This window comes from Lagopus muta, chromosome 3, assembly GCF_023343835.1.
Source record: "Lagopus muta isolate bLagMut1 chromosome 3, bLagMut1 primary, whole genome shotgun sequence".
In the NCBI taxonomy this organism is placed as follows: Eukaryota; Metazoa; Chordata; class Aves; order Galliformes; family Phasianidae; genus Lagopus; species Lagopus muta.
The window spans coordinates 21456604-21473333 of record NC_064435.1 but is presented as its reverse complement, the minus strand read 5'-3'; the positions used below and the strand labels follow the sequence as shown (position 1 = coordinate 21473333).

The window sequence follows — 16730 nt, the reverse complement described above, 5'->3', positions numbered from 1 at the left end:
TCGCTATTATGCTTACATTCAATTTAATGCTAGTACTATCTAAAATCTTTTTATATTCATGTTACTGAAAGCCTACAGATTTAAGGAAGCTTACCGCTTTACTAGAAATCATTGAATTTAGCTGAAATATTTCCTGAAATATTTCAGTTACTTCTGTACCTCTTAAATTTCACAAAATTGTTCCATTTTCAGGTTTTTTTTTAATGCATACTTGCAGTTTATGCTAAGCGATTTATTTATTTATTTATTTGTTTGTTTAAATAGAAAACTACTTAATGGCTGTAATGTAATATGGACTTCATTTCTTACAACTTTGAAAAGCTAAAACCTTTTCCAGATTACCCTGGCAGCAATGTATGTGAAAACATATATTTGCTGCTATTCCGTCGCCAAATAGGTTATCGCACTTTGGAAACTGACTTAATTTGCTTAGGTTATGCTTTCTTCATAATATTTACTTAACAATTTGTGTTAAGAAATTAAGAATTTCTCCAAGTGCTTTTGACACATTGCATTTCTCAACAGGCTTAACCGATGCAGTTGTACTGCCAAGTTTGAAACTAGCAGTAGAAACTTCTGCTATGCACTCTGTTATCTCAGAGATGGTGAGATAGTGAGTTTTGAAGTGAGATGAGGTCTCTTCTAGAATTTAAAATAAGTAATCTTTTTCTGTGCTGCCCCTATGTTACGTTATATATTATTGATACAGCTGAATTTTGTTGTTTGCATTAGAATCTCGCCCTCTATCACTTCCTGTGAAAACCATGCTGAACTCATCTGAAGGCTGCAGAAGTCCTGAAGAAAGAATGAAAGAATTTATTGGAATAGTATGGAATGCAGTTAAGCGCCTTACACTTCAGGTAAGATGAAAAGGAAGTGAGAAAAACTATGTCTTTCCAAACTTTATGATATTTTTTATGTATCCTAGTGCTTTTTATGAAGGGTGTTTAAAGGAGCTCTAAGGTTTTATTGTTTTATTTCAGTAGTTTCAAAGTCCTAGAGGCTGAAAAATAAAGTAGAGAGTTTTGGTAAATTAAGCTAAGAATTCTTTCATTTTCAATTATTAGTTTTCAAAATTCTTTTCTATATTTAAGGGGTAGATCGTTTTAAGAGTTACATCAAGGGAAAAATGCTTGGCATACTTCTCTATTATAAAAGTAGCTACCTTTTTATTGATTTGCTGAATGTCAACCTTGCTAAACATAATTGAACAAAAAGTGTATGATGCATAATTTTTGAGTGGTTGTGTGATACGAAACAGCTGTGATGGGTCAGATGCTTACGCATGTGCCTTTTTATCGAGAACAATCAGATGATCAGTCAGATTAAAATATTTAATCCTACACTGTTTTAGATTGTGATCTGAGATCAGTAAAAGCAGGGATTTCATGTATCCAAACATATGCATGCTATGCACAAAAAAGGCAATGTTAGAAATCCATCATTTTGATTACATATCTAAAGCTAGATGATTTAGAAGTGCTATCATTACGACTCTGTTCTTCCACACATATGTCAAGTGTGTGCTTGGAAATTACACTAATTTAGAATTATTATGAACAGTGCCTTTTGAACAGTATGTTCAATGAGAGTAGTATTTTATGGTCCACCTATGATGTTTCATCCTTTAGAACACCGACATGTAGTAGCAGAACTATTTCCATATTAAAGTAAAATAAAATAAAATTTATTGGCAGAAATGAATGCTTTTTTTCCCTCTTCCCTACCAAGAAAAATAGTTATATACAGCCTTCTGCTCCCAGAATGTTCTCTTTTGGTGCTTTCACTTGCCGAAGATAATTGAGGATCAAAATATATGAAAGATCGGAAATTTAATATATCCTGAGCAAAACCATCAGATTTGTGACTTAACTGCATAGTGAAGCTGAGGAGACACTTAAGGAGACAACTTAACTTTGCTTTCAGATAGCTATTTCATCATTGTTTCATGAGTATTTTGTTTGTTTTCCATTCTTTCTTAATGTCATCGTGCTGCAGATGAGAATGACTAAATAAGAAGAGTTGGGGGAGATCGTTTCTAAGTTGTTTGAAGGAAACAGAGTGTTTTTGTAATGTCTGTGTGATACCTAACGCAATGAAACTCATTATGTAAACCATACCTATGGTGTAAGTCATAAAAATAATAATTAGGATGATGGTGAAGAACTGAATCCTTTCGAAACGGCAAAAGATGAATCAGGACAAAGATACTGTATGTTTCTTCTGCTCATATTTTTCATTGCTAGCTTTGTTGCATGAGTCACTAACAAAGTGAATTTGGTTTGAAGAATGGGTCACTTACTCAACAGTCAATAAGTTTGTATTACTAAGAAAAAATAAGTTTGTGTTCAAACTAGGGTTTTTCTGTGGGGATGAAAATTGGTGGATGAAAAGTGCTAGGTGTGTGTTTTCTCAAAGAGTAATTTGTAAATATATCTTTACTATTACATAACACAAGTGATCTAGAGCTATTGGTGGTATAATTTTTTTTCTTTTCTTTTGTTTTTTGTATTTTTCCTATTAGGTACTAATTTTCTATATTATTGATTATTTATTATTTATTTAGTTTAGGTACTATACTTCTAGATTTATTTAGCTTATACAGGTGAGTTTTATTTTGCTGTGGGTTTTTTGGTATGGTATTTGGATGCTTTCAATTTTCAGCATTATGTGTATGCAGCCATATTTTTAATTTTTATCATTGATGAAATTCCTGTGAAATCACACAGCGGTTTACACACTTTTGATATGTTTCATCCCAGTGCTTCAGCCATACTTGGTAAAGCAGATGCCAGTCTCTTGGCAGAGGACAGTTACCAGAAGAAGTAGCTGCAAACTCCAAGGCATTGTGCAGTCGCCAAGAATGTTTCCACACAGATGTGTGGTAGCCTTTCTTAGTGAAATGCCATTGATTGGTACATGTGCTTACTGTCCTTGTTAGTGCTTAGCAGTCTGTCTAGTCATTTTCTTTGGATACGTTTTTCAAGACATAAATACATATGCACAGTTCTTTCTTTCAATATTAACCACAGTGGGAAAGCTGAATCTGTGAAAAGCGATGTGTGGATAACAAGATCAGAGTTGACCGTTTTTCAGTTTAAGTATAGTATAATACATTTATACCTTTAATAAAATACGTGTTTAGTTTTTTTGTGGATAGGAAAAAGTCAAATTTCTGTAATATTTTTTTTTAGTTTAAATACTTGAGCACCTTTTTCTGAAGCTATTTTCATGTTCCTGGATCTTCTATTAACATGTTTGTAGAACAGCGAAGTCTACAGTTGTCATCAGATAAAGCAGAACTTCATAACTTAAAATCATCAAAGGATTATTCTTTTAGTGGAAGTTTGAGCAAGTAAAAGTGCTTGGAACCGTAATAACTGGAAAGTTTATTTTGGATCCAAAGCTGGTACTTGCTTAGCCCTAGCTCTGGCTTGCTAATGATAGAATATTGCATGACGATTTTGTGCATTGGAGTTGTGGTAAGCTATTAGTATTTGAGTGAAAAGACTTTCGTACTTTACTGTAGAAAGTTGCTTTTATTATTTAGTTGTTGTAGGATTTTATATGCAGCCTTGAAGTCTTCTTGGCAGTTACACCGTGTAGGAGATTAATACTCACTTTTCACGTGTTCTTCAAACTAATAGTTGCTAGAATTGTGAAGCCGTATAAACACAATTATTTTTAATTGGTTGCAAATACTGGATTCCAGTGAGAAAAATGAAGGATCTGTATTAAAAGCAAATGAATTAATGACTAATCTTGTAATGAATGCCAGCTAAGTAAGAGTGTAATTATTGCATATAAAACGTAGCCAGCTATTCCACATGCCTTTAAATATCCCTGAAATTATTTGAAAAAATGAGTCTGTTTCCTGAAATTATTGAAAATAATATTTTCTTTGAGGCACATAACTTATACAAATTTCAGTCAAAGTGAAACATTGACTGTAATAACTCTAAGGATGAGATTTAGTAGAGCTCTTTGAACAGCATTCTTTTTATTCTTGCGTCCAGTAGAGACTTTGTGACTTATAACAATGGCAGCTATGACCAGTTTTATTCATATTAAGCAGTTAGGAGATGAGTTGATTTCTTAACATGGTTACTTACAAAGAACTGTCAAAAAAATAAAATTCTTCATTACTAAATAAAGGCTTATTTAAATGAACCTTGCTTAGGGAAAAAGCAGGAATACTTCATAGTGCTAAGACGGTGTTTCAAGAGGTCTAAGAAAATGTAGCGGATCCTTGTTATATTCATTTCTGTGTACAGGCAGCCTGCTCATTCAGTTCTCACAGTTATGTGCTCAACTTTACTTTTGCATCTTTTGTTTTTTGTTGTATTTGAAAACATGAAATTCTGACCTTTTTAAATTCTAGTGGACAGTGCTATCTGATTCAGCTCCAAATGGTCAAGTTGGGTTGGACAAATTTGTATGTTGGGGGCTAAGCATAACACCTACCTGAGATATGTAGCAGTAGATCTTCACAGTTTTGGAAGTAATTATGAAGCTCCCTGAAAAAGACATCAGCCTTTCTGACAAGAGAATATGATGGATGATGATTAGTGTGGAGAGGGGCCATTTTTGAGGAGACAGCTTTATGAGTGTCACCTAGTAGGTTATCTTCAACACCTCTAATTGGTTTAAATGGCTATAAAACATGGGTTGGGGAAATTAATCTCGTTGTGTCGCCATCGTGAAAGGCTGCAGAGGTTCTTGCGTAAGCTTTCCCTCTTTGTTGTGCTTTTGCATAACTGTGGACTGTCACTTGTTCGGGTTGCTCTCTTCCATCTACTTCACAGTTATGAAAGCCTAATTCTTTTGCAGGGTATGTATTTCATAGTTCTCTCTATAGAGCAATGCTTTCTTCTTTTAAAATATGAACTAAAATAGTCAATTTATTCCAGTAACTAAATACTTTCCTTTTTATATAACCGAGATCTTTAAGTCATTATGCTTTTTGAGGTTTATGTATTAGTAAAAGCTTAGAGCAATATGCTTTGGTTAACATTTTGAAAGTAGAAGAGAAAATACTGCCTGCTTCATAGGTTTATCATTAGCGTACGTTACTTAGCGTGTGTAGGCCTTGACATAATAGAAATGAAAATAGAGGGTGATACTGTTTCAAGAATTTGTAATAATTCCTTCTCTTTAACACATGAATGTGTTCAGTATTGGCAAAAGAACACGTTGCTACCAAAACTGAAATAAGATCCTTGAAACAGAAAGGATGTTGCCATGGAAAAATGAAGTAACACTCAGCACAGCTGCGAAGCATTAATGAATAGGATATTTTTTTAAAAGATCATTTGTGTTTGGTGTGGCTTGGAGGGTCCCAACCAGATGGTTTCCATGAACAGGATCTGACCCCCAGCTTCAGGACTTCTTACTGGCAGATTACTTCATTTTCTTTCCCTTGGATTGTCAGATCCTTACATTAATGCAAGATTTACTGTTGCAGATTTATATTCCGCTACATAAATCAGTCACATTTTACATTAAATTCACAATTTTAGACACACAGTTTAACAGTTATTTAAAAAGTGTAAAAAGATTTATATGATAGCTTAAATATATGCTATTGATGTCGTTTACTTTTAAGATATTTAAGCAACGTATATTTTAAAGCACTTTCTGATTGGTGAAGCAAGCTGTAGCACACGTTCTGTTTTTTTGTCCGATGTTTTATTCTACCCTTTCAGGTGCACTCTTCCATTCCTACAGTGGAACTTGTTATTAATCAGGTGTCCAGACTCTGTCAGACAAAAAAGAAAAACCACTGATGTTGGTAGTGATGTATAGGCAGAACCTGCCTTTGAGAAGTTCAGCAGGTGCAATTCAAATGCTCAGATTTGCACGTAATAGGCCCTTGAGCGTTCAAGTTGATAATTTCTTATATAGTTACAATAATTGCATGACTTGCCCTAAAATATGGCATTTTGTCGTATATTCATTGTGCTGGCTTCTGAAATGCTGCAGTAATGTTTTGCAAATTACATTTATTCATATAAAATGAAGCATAAATATGCAAACTGTGTCTGTAAGTAAATCTGTAATATTACAGATTGGCGCTTAATGCCATCATAGGCCATGAATTTTGGTATAGTTTACAACTCCCGTGCAGTCATCTGAAAATGAATACCAAAATATCCATCTGTGTATATGCAAATTTTCCTCAAGCATCTGAAAGGGGTGGAACTATTGTGATTTCAGGTGGAACTATTGTGATTTCACTTCAGTATTCTTGATGTAGTGAAGTACGATAAAACAGAAATGGTCTGAAGAACTTGTCAACCAAGCTGTACTGAACTGCAAATAAGTGTAAGAACTCTGAGTACTTAGATCTCAAGAGTACTCTGTAAAACATCTACTGTAGATCCTGCTGCCAGTAGTGTGATAAAGTATTGTTTCCCTCCAAGCTGATGGAATTTTTGAATTAATGTAACCGCATGGTTTGTTTAGGCAGTCAGCATTTGATGTTGGTCACCATGAAAAAAAAAAAATATATATATATATATATATATGGGTGATCTACTATAAACTGTTTTCTCAGTAAGTGGACTGATAAAACAAAAATTATACTGATCATAACTTATTTAGTCATCTATTTATCATTATCCCACAATGGTTTGACCTGCAACAAATTACTAATAGACCAGAAAGTGATCTGATGTGTCACTGTAAAAATCTTTGCAAATTGACTCGACTAATTTACCATTAAAAAAAAAATCCAAATCTATTACATCTGTAAGAATACACTGTTGCTTTTCATCTGGTATAAATAAAGTATGCTCTGTAACCTTGGATCAATAAACTACTTATCAAAGATGTAATTAACTTCATTTTACAACTCAAACAGTTCTAAAATGAGAAACAAACACAGCCTTCATGTAGCAATATATTTATTTTTGCAAAATTCTACTTGTATTTTTCTGCAGTGAATTCTTGTCAGTTTGTGTAAGCAAAAGGGCACAAATATGCTGAAATAAAGATGAATATCTGTGTTCTCACAAGGCTGGCAAAGTACTTAACGGTGCTGAAAATTTCAGTTCTATTACAAATCAGTATTGCAGTCTCAAAGGATTAATAGCCATAAGGAAAGGTGGAATGACGTACAAACCTTGGTTATCAGTTTTAAGCTATGATGTCAAATTGGAGAGGTGTTACATAAGTTTACCACAAACAAATGTTCTTTTATCACAATTACAAATAACATCTTCTATCCAATATTTTGTACGCTACACTTTTCCAAACTATTGTGAAGAAGTGAAGGAATCGTAGTTTGTGCTTGGTTAACAAAGCATTCAAGTGTGCAGGCTGTTGGGCTATTTGATATCCAGGTGCAGAATACTGCTTCTACAAGCCAAGACTGTAACACTCTGCAGCTTATACTTCCTCAGAATTAACAAATCGTGATGAGCTCAGTTCTACATTTGTACTCGTTTAGTTGCTGGAAGATCAAAAAGAGATAACAGAATGGTCACAAATTTTTCAGAGTAACAGCATTGTTTGTAAATAAAGAACAGTAAGTTCTTATGAAATCAAGTGTGCTACTTCTGATTGCACTTAGAAGCTGAACTTTATTCGTTTATCTTTTTCTTTATACACCTATTTATTTTAAACTTAGTTTTATGCTAACATTAATGTATTTTCTAGTTTGCCTAATTAAACTTTTTGTACTTACTCCTTATTCTTGACTGCAAATTAGAAACAGAATTACCCACTCTTGCTAACAAAAGATGATGTACTGCCAGAAGAACGGGACTTTCTAGTTCAGTCATGCTTCCTGTCAAAAGAAAGATAGGTAAATTTAGTTTGCATGGCAACACATTTTTGATGAAATTACAGGCCAGGCTGACTCTTTTCTTTCCACTTATTCCATAAACCAATGAGTAATTGCTAGTTTTAACATTATTACAAATACATAGTATTTTTAAACCTTTTGTGTCATCTTTCCTCTTAATTCTACTTAGAATAAAGAGCGTTTAAAATTATTTGTGATAGATGAGTAGGTTGAGATATTGTACCAAAATGAATGATAATCTATTTCTGAGAAATCTTTCTTGACTTTGTTTTTTCAGCTTGAAGTGCAGTCGTGTTGTGTATTCCTTCCAAATGACAGCCTGCCTTCTCCAAGTACCATTGTATCAGGTGACATTCCTGGGACCGTCCGAAGCTGGTACCATGGGCAGGCCACTATGCCTGGCACACTTGTGGTCTGCTTGCCCCAGATAAAGATTATGAGTGCTGGCCACAAGCATATGGAACCACTGCAGGAGATCCCATTCGTTGTGCTGAGACCCATCCTTGAAGAAGGTAGTGCAATAAATTAAAAAAAAAAAAAAAAAAAAACTTGTTAATTTTATCTTCATTTATTTTCAAAACTTGTAATGTTGTGGATTTTTAGCAGTATGTTATATATTATCGATGGCTAGGAATACTAATGACAGTCTTCACCTCATGAAGATTAAAATAAAAAAAAAAAAGTGAAATTCATTGGTGAGTTGACAGTTGTTCTGTGATATGCTTTGTGTGTTTGGTGAAGCAAGAAAAATATTAGAAAAGCGATTTTTACCTATGTTGGTTTTGCCATTCAGGTTATTGCATAGTCAGAAGCACTTGGTTTTTCACATGTTGGAGCAGTGCATTGTGAATTCCAGGACAGAATGGAGGAAGGTTGGGAAAAATATCTCCTACCACTTTTATTGCGGGGAAAAAAAGTGTCTTGAGTCTAATATTCAAACTGAGACAAGAAAAGAAATTCATACTTAAAGTAGTCTATCAGATTGATGAGACTTTATTGGTCATCGTGATAAACTTGTCATGTAGTGAGTTGTGTTTGTATGCACTGTAGCAAGGTTTTTGTAGAGTTAAGAAAAAAATTGAGAAGGTTATTTGAATATTTATGGATGGTTGCTCTTGTGCATAGTGTGAAGATGAGAATAAGTTTGATAATGCTTTTTTTGCAAAATTAGTATTTGATAGAGGTTCGCATTGTGTGCCTATGTGAGGGTTGAATCAACTTCTAATATTGTGCAATTGATAGAGAAATATGTGGGATGAGCTTTAAAGGACTTAGGAAGTGACAAGAAGATGGTTATGTTTAGTGTGGTTGTATAAGAAATTGAGTGCTTAGATTGATGTAAAGGCATATGGATTTGCAGTAGTATTCTGAAGGAACACTAATCTGAATCTTGTTCTCCTTATATTCATATAAAAAAATGTATATTGGAAATAGGTAAAACAAATATCCATGACAGTCTTGAGTCTTGGTATTTGGGTATATTTTAATGTCATCCATGATATCTAGCCTTAGAACCAAGTTTTAAAAAGTCATGAACGTATCATTGCACAGTTAATTCATTACTGTATTTATGTAATATATTTTTCTGAAAGAGTAGTTGCTCTTGTGTATTTGTTAAAAGATGAAGAGAGGGAGATGCAGCAGTTACATTTTTGTGACAGCATTTTCTGGTAAAAATTACTGTTTTGTGCTTGCATGTTGCAGAAACAGAAATTGTTATAAAGGATATGCTGTAAAAAGTTGAGTCAGAAGCGTATGCAAGGTTTACTCCACTTCTGCATCTGAAATTTGTTTGGATATATTTTCCTCTTCCTTTTGTTCTTCCACTTACACTGGACTTTTTTCCTCCCTCCTATGTTTTATCTGAACTCAGCAACAGAAACAAAACTTCAGCTTTTGTAATTCCAAAATTCATATCAGAGGTGTGCAAAATGCTGCTAGCGGGGGAAAAAAAGAGAAAGAGAAGGGTAATATGTCTTTCTTCCTAATCACTTACTTTCAGTAGAAATGATCTAATTTGCTGATAATAGTGGCAGATAAAAGATAAAAATAAATTTAACCAAAGTCTTTTGTTTGTTTCAAGCTGATGATGTAATTTAAAACATTTATGAAAGTAAGAAGTCACTTGAATTTTGTCAAACTCAGATTTAAGGGAAAGATCCTAGTGAGAGAAAAGAATCTCCCTGGTTGGGATAAAGCTTATGGTAAGGAATTTATTTGTGTGTGGCTTTCTGCTCTGGGAATAATGCCAAACAGAAGTTCTCACAATCTTGATATTTTTGATTCTCTAATGGATCTGTTGACTTCTCCTGTGCCAGAACTCCCCCTTAAAGAGACTGTTGCAAAGATTTGAAAAATCTCATAAGCCACTTTCTTTGTTTCTTGCAATGCAGAGCAAAATAATCTTTATGGACTTCCGTTGGGAAAGTCTTTAATTTCTATTCTGTCTTTGAACAGGACTTAAGGGATGTGGTAACATGTTTTAGCAATAACGCTACTTCTCTGAAATGGTATTTATTCAACCTTGCTTTTCCTGAATGATACTTTTGAATCATTCCTCTGTAAAGTAGATACGAAAGACTTGTTTGCAAGGATGCATTGTTAATTGTAAGGAAGCAGTGCACTCACTCATTCATTTTTCTTTTCACATGAAAAACTAAAAGAAGAGGAAAAGGGAGCATAGTCATGCTGTCGTGGGGATATGACAGCCTACTCACAAAGACTTACTGACCTCGAGATGTCAACATATTGTAAAAATAGCTTTAAAAAAGTTCCACAACCGGGTCTTTCCATTTGTTTTCAGTCCTCAAGTAATTGTAGTTTGTAAAGATACTTAATAGACGAACATTATAGCAGTACTTTGATTTGGAAACCTAGCTTAGCTCAGTCATACGAAGTAGCATATGATTAGAAATGGATATAGCTATGCAAAGAATGAGATTTTCTGTGGCATTTTTGCTGAATAAATGTTACTTTATAAGTTCAACAAATTTTAATTTACATTAAGTAATACCTTTATAGTTCAAGTCAATGTGATGAGAAAATTTTTGTTCCAATTATTGTCTGTGAGGTAGTATCACTGAAGAAATTAAGATAGTTAGAAAGGAGAAATCGAGTAGTTAGAAACTTAGATTTAAGAGCAAGACTGAAGTGTTTAGGAAAGTGATTGAAGTGGGCTGTAACATTCTGTGGATGTTGGTGTGCATCTAACTTCATCTACTTACAGTTCTATGTATTTTGTAGGTTGCCTCTAAGTGGTCTTCTGAATTTTTTTGCTATCATATTTAAAATGTTCTGATAGAAAAGATATTGAATACATGAAGGGAATATCAAGTTAGCTTTGCTGATGGCACTGAGTTTCAGAGTAATAACGAGTACGTTTTTTGCATCTATGAAGTCTTCCTACATGTAGAAATTTTCATTTTAATTATTTTAATTTGGAATATTTTCCTGACTTCTACTCATGATTTTTAAACCAGTTAGTGTTTGTTGTTTTTTTCAGCCTGTTTCATTTTTGATGGTGCTTCATTAAAAAAAAAAAAAAAAAAAAAAAGCCTATTATTTTGTAATCCTTAACTGGCACATGTAAAATGTTCCCTTCAAGATTCAGATTGGTAGAATCTATTGAATCAGTCTTTGTTATTAAAAAAAAAAAAAAAAAAAAAAGTTGAATTTAGGTAAGATACAGTAAAATAAAATATAGAAAAAAGATGTTCAAAATACCTGAAAATTGATCCTGCAATTCCTAGGTGTTGCATTAACATTGTCATATGGATAGCAGCATACTGATGGTTGTTGAAATCCCTGTATTTCAAATATTTAAATATGAGGGCAGTCCCTGAGAGATGGCTTTTGTTTCTGAAATACAAATTATATAACTTCACAGATGTTTTTAGCATATGTTTAAGCTCGGAATGTCGGCATCTTTTAGCATAGTAGAAAATTAGAACTTCTAATAGCAGTGTGTGAATTAATTTTAATGATGTTTATTGGTCATAAACTACCGCACTAAAATAGAAGCATAAAGATTTCAACATGAATAAAAAAGCAAGTAAATGTTAATAGTAGTATGTTGGCTGTTCTGAGAAAACTTGTCTTGCAGTAGGTTAAAATAATGCTGTTCTTCAGTGTAAAAACTGAAAAATAATTTCTGCAAGTTATAAGATTAATATATAATAAAGATATTTGGCCTGTTTTTAATAGTAAACTTTTTGACATTCAAATAATGCTATTTCAGTTTATACTCAATGTCAACATCTCAAACAAACAAACAAGTTATCTCTTATGGGTAATAACTTTCTAAAATTAGCTTTCACATTTTAGTGGAGTTCTTCAGTATCTGGATAGCAGTGAAGCTCTACTTAAACAACTTGTTAATACTGTCTTCATATGTGTGAGATCTCAAATAGCTGGACTTAAGCTGGTGAAGCGTGTGTGTTTGTGCTTTCGTTTGAAGTCTGTGGAACTAAGTTTCATCTGCTGAAGTTAGCTCTGAGCTTGGTCAAAGCTCTCAGTGCTTTCAACTGTGTGCAACTAATATATGCAGTCATATAAATCTGCTCTCTTATTGCATGGCCGGGAGTAAGAAGAGTAAATACAATACTAAACTAAAAAGTGATGATTGCTATATCCTTTTGTTATTCAAACATTGCATGTTGCTTGCAAACGTAAGTGTATTAGAAATCCCTGTGAATACTTCATTGCGGATAAAGAAAGAGAGCTGGAGAGAGAGGAATGAAGATACTTTCTAAAGATTCCAAAGGATACCTTTAGCGAGTATGTGAATAGACCCAGAACATATTTACTTTTGTGGTCTCTCTACTACCATTATTAACTTTAAACAAGCAATTTATCTTTTGTACAGCTGTCAACATTATATACACTGTGTTGTGTACAATTGCCACTTCTGCAATATGGTTTTTAAAATAAAGAGAAGTGTCATATAAAAGTGAGGGAAAACATATAATAAAATCGTTAGTAGTTGAGTACAAGGGTTGCTCTGAAAGTAATGTCTCCTACTTTGTTATGTCAGCCCACGGTGTCAGAGGCAGATGTTGGTGGAATGGCAGTAGAGTTGAACCTTCCCACAGATATTCTGTTACGTGTTGTTGCTGTGTGACAGATGGCAACAGAGGGGCAATCTGACGAAATGGTACCTGACATGAAGGCGTATGTGAAGCAAAGGTGTGCCGCTGAATTCCTCCATGCAGAAAAAAGTTGCACCCACTGACATTCATTGACACTTCCTGAATGTTATGGAATGTTTACCAAACAGTGGATGTGAGCACAGGTTGGCAGTGGGTGGTGCATTTCAGCAGCGGTGACAGTGACATGAGAGACAAGCTGTGTTCTGGATGGCCATGCACAACTGTCACATGACAAAATGAAGAACATCTCCATCAGCTTATCAGCTAATGCTGCTGAATGTGTTGAAACAGTGTTTTGTAGCTGAGATTTTTTTCTATCAAACAGTGTTATTATGCCCTTTGGATCTATTTTAGTTTCCATAGAAATAAATAGGAGGCATTACTTTCAGAGTAACCTACATACATTTATGAATATTGTATCTCATGCATATCACAAGACATAATGAGCATTACACCTAGCTAAGTAAGTACATTAAATAGTTGCCAGTGAAAATCCTTGCACATAGCAAAAACTTTATATCACATATATTGCAAAAGTAGTTCTCTTAGTAGAACAGGAGTCTTAAAGTAGTATTTATAAATTTGATATGTTATCAAAACAGTTGAAGTATGTTAGTGAACACCTTTTCAAGTTTTTCAAATCAGTTGTCGTCTTTGGAGAAATTAAGAATAAGGATGTATTCAAGCTGTAGATGAAGAACTAACCAGAACCTTGAACTATGCTGGGAGTCTTTCATGTATATGTTCTTACTGTTAAGAACTGGGTGAGCTCTGGCTCCACTGAAGGTAATGTAAGTTTTACCTACAATTTTTCAGCCTAAATGAATCACAGCAATTAGATGGCAAAACAGTAGTTTACATGGAAAGGAAGATTAGACAGGCAGAGAAAACATCTACGAAGTGCAGCACTGGCTCTTCATTCCTACTAAGAAATGAGCTTTGAAGTAAAACCTCTAAACAGTGTTGCTCTTAACGTTTAACACTTTAAATTGCTAAAGTAGTTTCATAAAAGCAACCTACAAAATGAATCCATGTAAGTAACTATCATTTCTTTTTAACAGATAAACAAACTCAAGTAGAACCACAAAACAAGTATTTTGTCAGAGGAACAGCTCTAGTATTATAGAATGTCACACTGCGTATGGAACTGAGAAAGATAATTGATGAAAATAAGGGGGGATTTTATAGGTGTAAATATGTTGTATTTGCTATAGTGTTTGTTCATCATAATGTGTTTTATGTACATCTGATAAAATTTGCTTTGTGTTTTTCTTTTAAGGTAGACACTGTATACTGTGTGAAATAGTTAACATCCCTCTTTGGAGATCCTTTTTAATCCGTGAGATATAGCCAATGTGATGTGACCACTGTAATGGTCACAAAGAAATACAAAGGTTATGTGTCATAGTCAGAAACATGTCATTAGAGTTGCCTTTGCATTTGAATTTTTTTCTATTACAATTAATATTTTGTAATTCTTGGCTGACGGAATTTGGAAAAAATACAGATTACTAGCTACTTTTAAATTTATAATCTGAAACATTTCCAAAATGTTTTCAAGTTCCTTTGGCTAAACTGAATTCTTCAGTATGTCATAGCTTCAAAATAAACTACTGAAGTTTTCAGTTTTCTTAGGATGAGATACACAGATGAGATGCTTAGATATTCCAATTTATTTATTATTCTATGACAACCAGTGTAAATGTGCATTTATATACAATCTCTTGTTCTGATTTTCAAAACTGACTTCCTATTGAAGGTTCACAAGCTGGGTATCAACTCTCATTCAAGTGGGGTCAAAAGAGCCCAAATTCCTCAGCAGAAAGTCTGATGACTGGAAAGTTTATGTAGAGGAAAAAAAAGATCTAAAATAATTGTTATGCTCGTATTTCTAAATAGCAAAAGCCTGTATCTGTGGTTTCACGTGAAATGAGAATTAACCACATCTTTTGTTGCCTCGTGGCCTAGGTAGTCTCACACACACACACACACAGAATTGTAGGGGTTGGAAGGGACCTCCAGAGATCATCGAGTCCAACCCCTAACCTAACCCTAAATGCTGTAGAAGATACAGCATCAAAGGCTTTACTAAAGCCTATGCAGACACTGTCCTCCTGATTTCCTTTGCATCTAATGCAAATTAGAAATTGTCACCCCAAAGGTATTACTGAAAGCTGAAAGCAGCAGTGATTATAACAACTAGGTTCATCTGTTGCTGCTTTGTTTTCCAGCCATACTGGGTTAATCTAGTCAGTGCTGGACAGATGTGATCCAAGTCTCATGTGCTGAGCTGTGCACTGGGATATTCTTTGGTTAGCACAACCCTATGGCACCTCTCTGTTGAGATGCGAGCTGTGAATTTTCAGAAGAAAAGCATATATAAGCTGAAGAATAATGTAAGGAACTGCTTCTGCTTCCCCATATACTGAAATAAGTGAAGAGTGGTTTCAGAAAGCTCCTGAGTTTAAGGAAAAATAAAACAGTGTACATTCTTTAAGGACTGCTGAACATTCTTGTTCACAGGTTGCAGTTAAAACCCACACTATTTAATTTTCAAACAGTTATATAGCTCCTGTTAGACTTTAAGGTGTGGAATAGAATTAGTGGTTGAATTGTGCTTTTGATGGTTCAGGGCTAATTTGATGTTCTTTGACAGCAATTGCTGACTTCTAAGTAGGTTAAGGATAAGGCCTTTACCGAGTTTTAAGAAAAGTTTTCTATTATTTATGATGACAATTTTAACTGTTTTCCCTTCTTTGTCATCATTAGGTGATGCTTTTCCGTGGACCATAAGTCTGCATCATTTCAGTATGTATACTCTTCTTGGACAACAGATGACTCTTAATTTAGTGGAACCAATGGGCTGTACTTCTACTTTAGCTGTTACATCACAGAAACTGCTTGCTTCGGGGCCAGAATCCAGGCACTCATTTGTCGTCTGCCTTCACGTTGACCTGGAGTCCCTTGAAATAAAATGCTCAAACCCCCAGGTTGGTACATTTAATTGATTTATGAAGAGAAATTTAAAATAACTTGATTTAAGTACAATTCTTCTGCGCTTTCAGGAAGAGATTCCCTCTCTTTTTTTTTTTTTTTTTTTTTTTTTTTTTAAACTGTGCCATCAAATCAAGGTGCTTAGATTAAGATTTGCTTTGAAGCTCTCTCAAGTTTTGTTTTAATTCAAACTCTTCCCAAAATGTAATAGCTACAGTATAAATGCATCTTTTGGCTGATGGAATTAAATGAATTGCAGATGTACCATTAAATGCTACAGTGCTTTTTTGCTGTCACTGTGGATTCTTATATTGAAATGGTTTAATGTAATTTTTTTCGTCATATTCTCATGGAGAGAGCACTTCTTTGAACATAAAATGTTCTTAGGGAAGCAGTTTTTTCCTTTGGTATGGAAAAAATATGAACGTGTGAAAATAAGTTTAGACCTGATATGCTTATTAGAAGAGATTGTTGTACTTTCAGAAAGTGCACCCTGTACTTTACTGAGTTGGATCAAGTTTACTGTAATCAAATAATAAATTATGCTAAATTTTGGGTGTTCTTTACAGCAAATTGAATAATGCTTTTGTGACAGTTGCAAAGTTTGAACAACAGTGGTGTTGCAAATAATTCTGTTGTTCATGGAAATGGCAAGTATGTTTAGGTCTGAGTAGAGCTCCACATTCACATGCTGTCTGTCCATTAGATTTAATGTTACCCGTTAGATTTTTCAGAGGACATCGTGGACAATATGGTAAGTTTATTTAATAGAAAGAAGGGAG

The 16730-nt window shown here is 34.0% G+C and overlaps 1 protein-coding gene across 6 annotated transcripts in view; it reads left to right on the top strand.

The window, feature by feature from the left end:
* Positions 1 to 16730, top strand: part of VPS13B (vacuolar protein sorting 13 homolog B) — a 418623-nt gene that overhangs the window by 206509 nt on the left and 195384 nt on the right. For all 6 annotated transcript variants that reach the window (XM_048940337.1, XM_048940340.1, XM_048940338.1 and 3 more), the window contains 3 exons: positions 733 to 860; positions 8085 to 8319; positions 15724 to 15944. In XM_048940337.1, coding sequence (XP_048796294.1) covers positions 733 to 860; positions 8085 to 8319; positions 15724 to 15944 — 584 coding nt within the window. The remainder of the gene's footprint in view (positions 1 to 732; positions 861 to 8084; positions 8320 to 15723; positions 15945 to 16730) is intronic.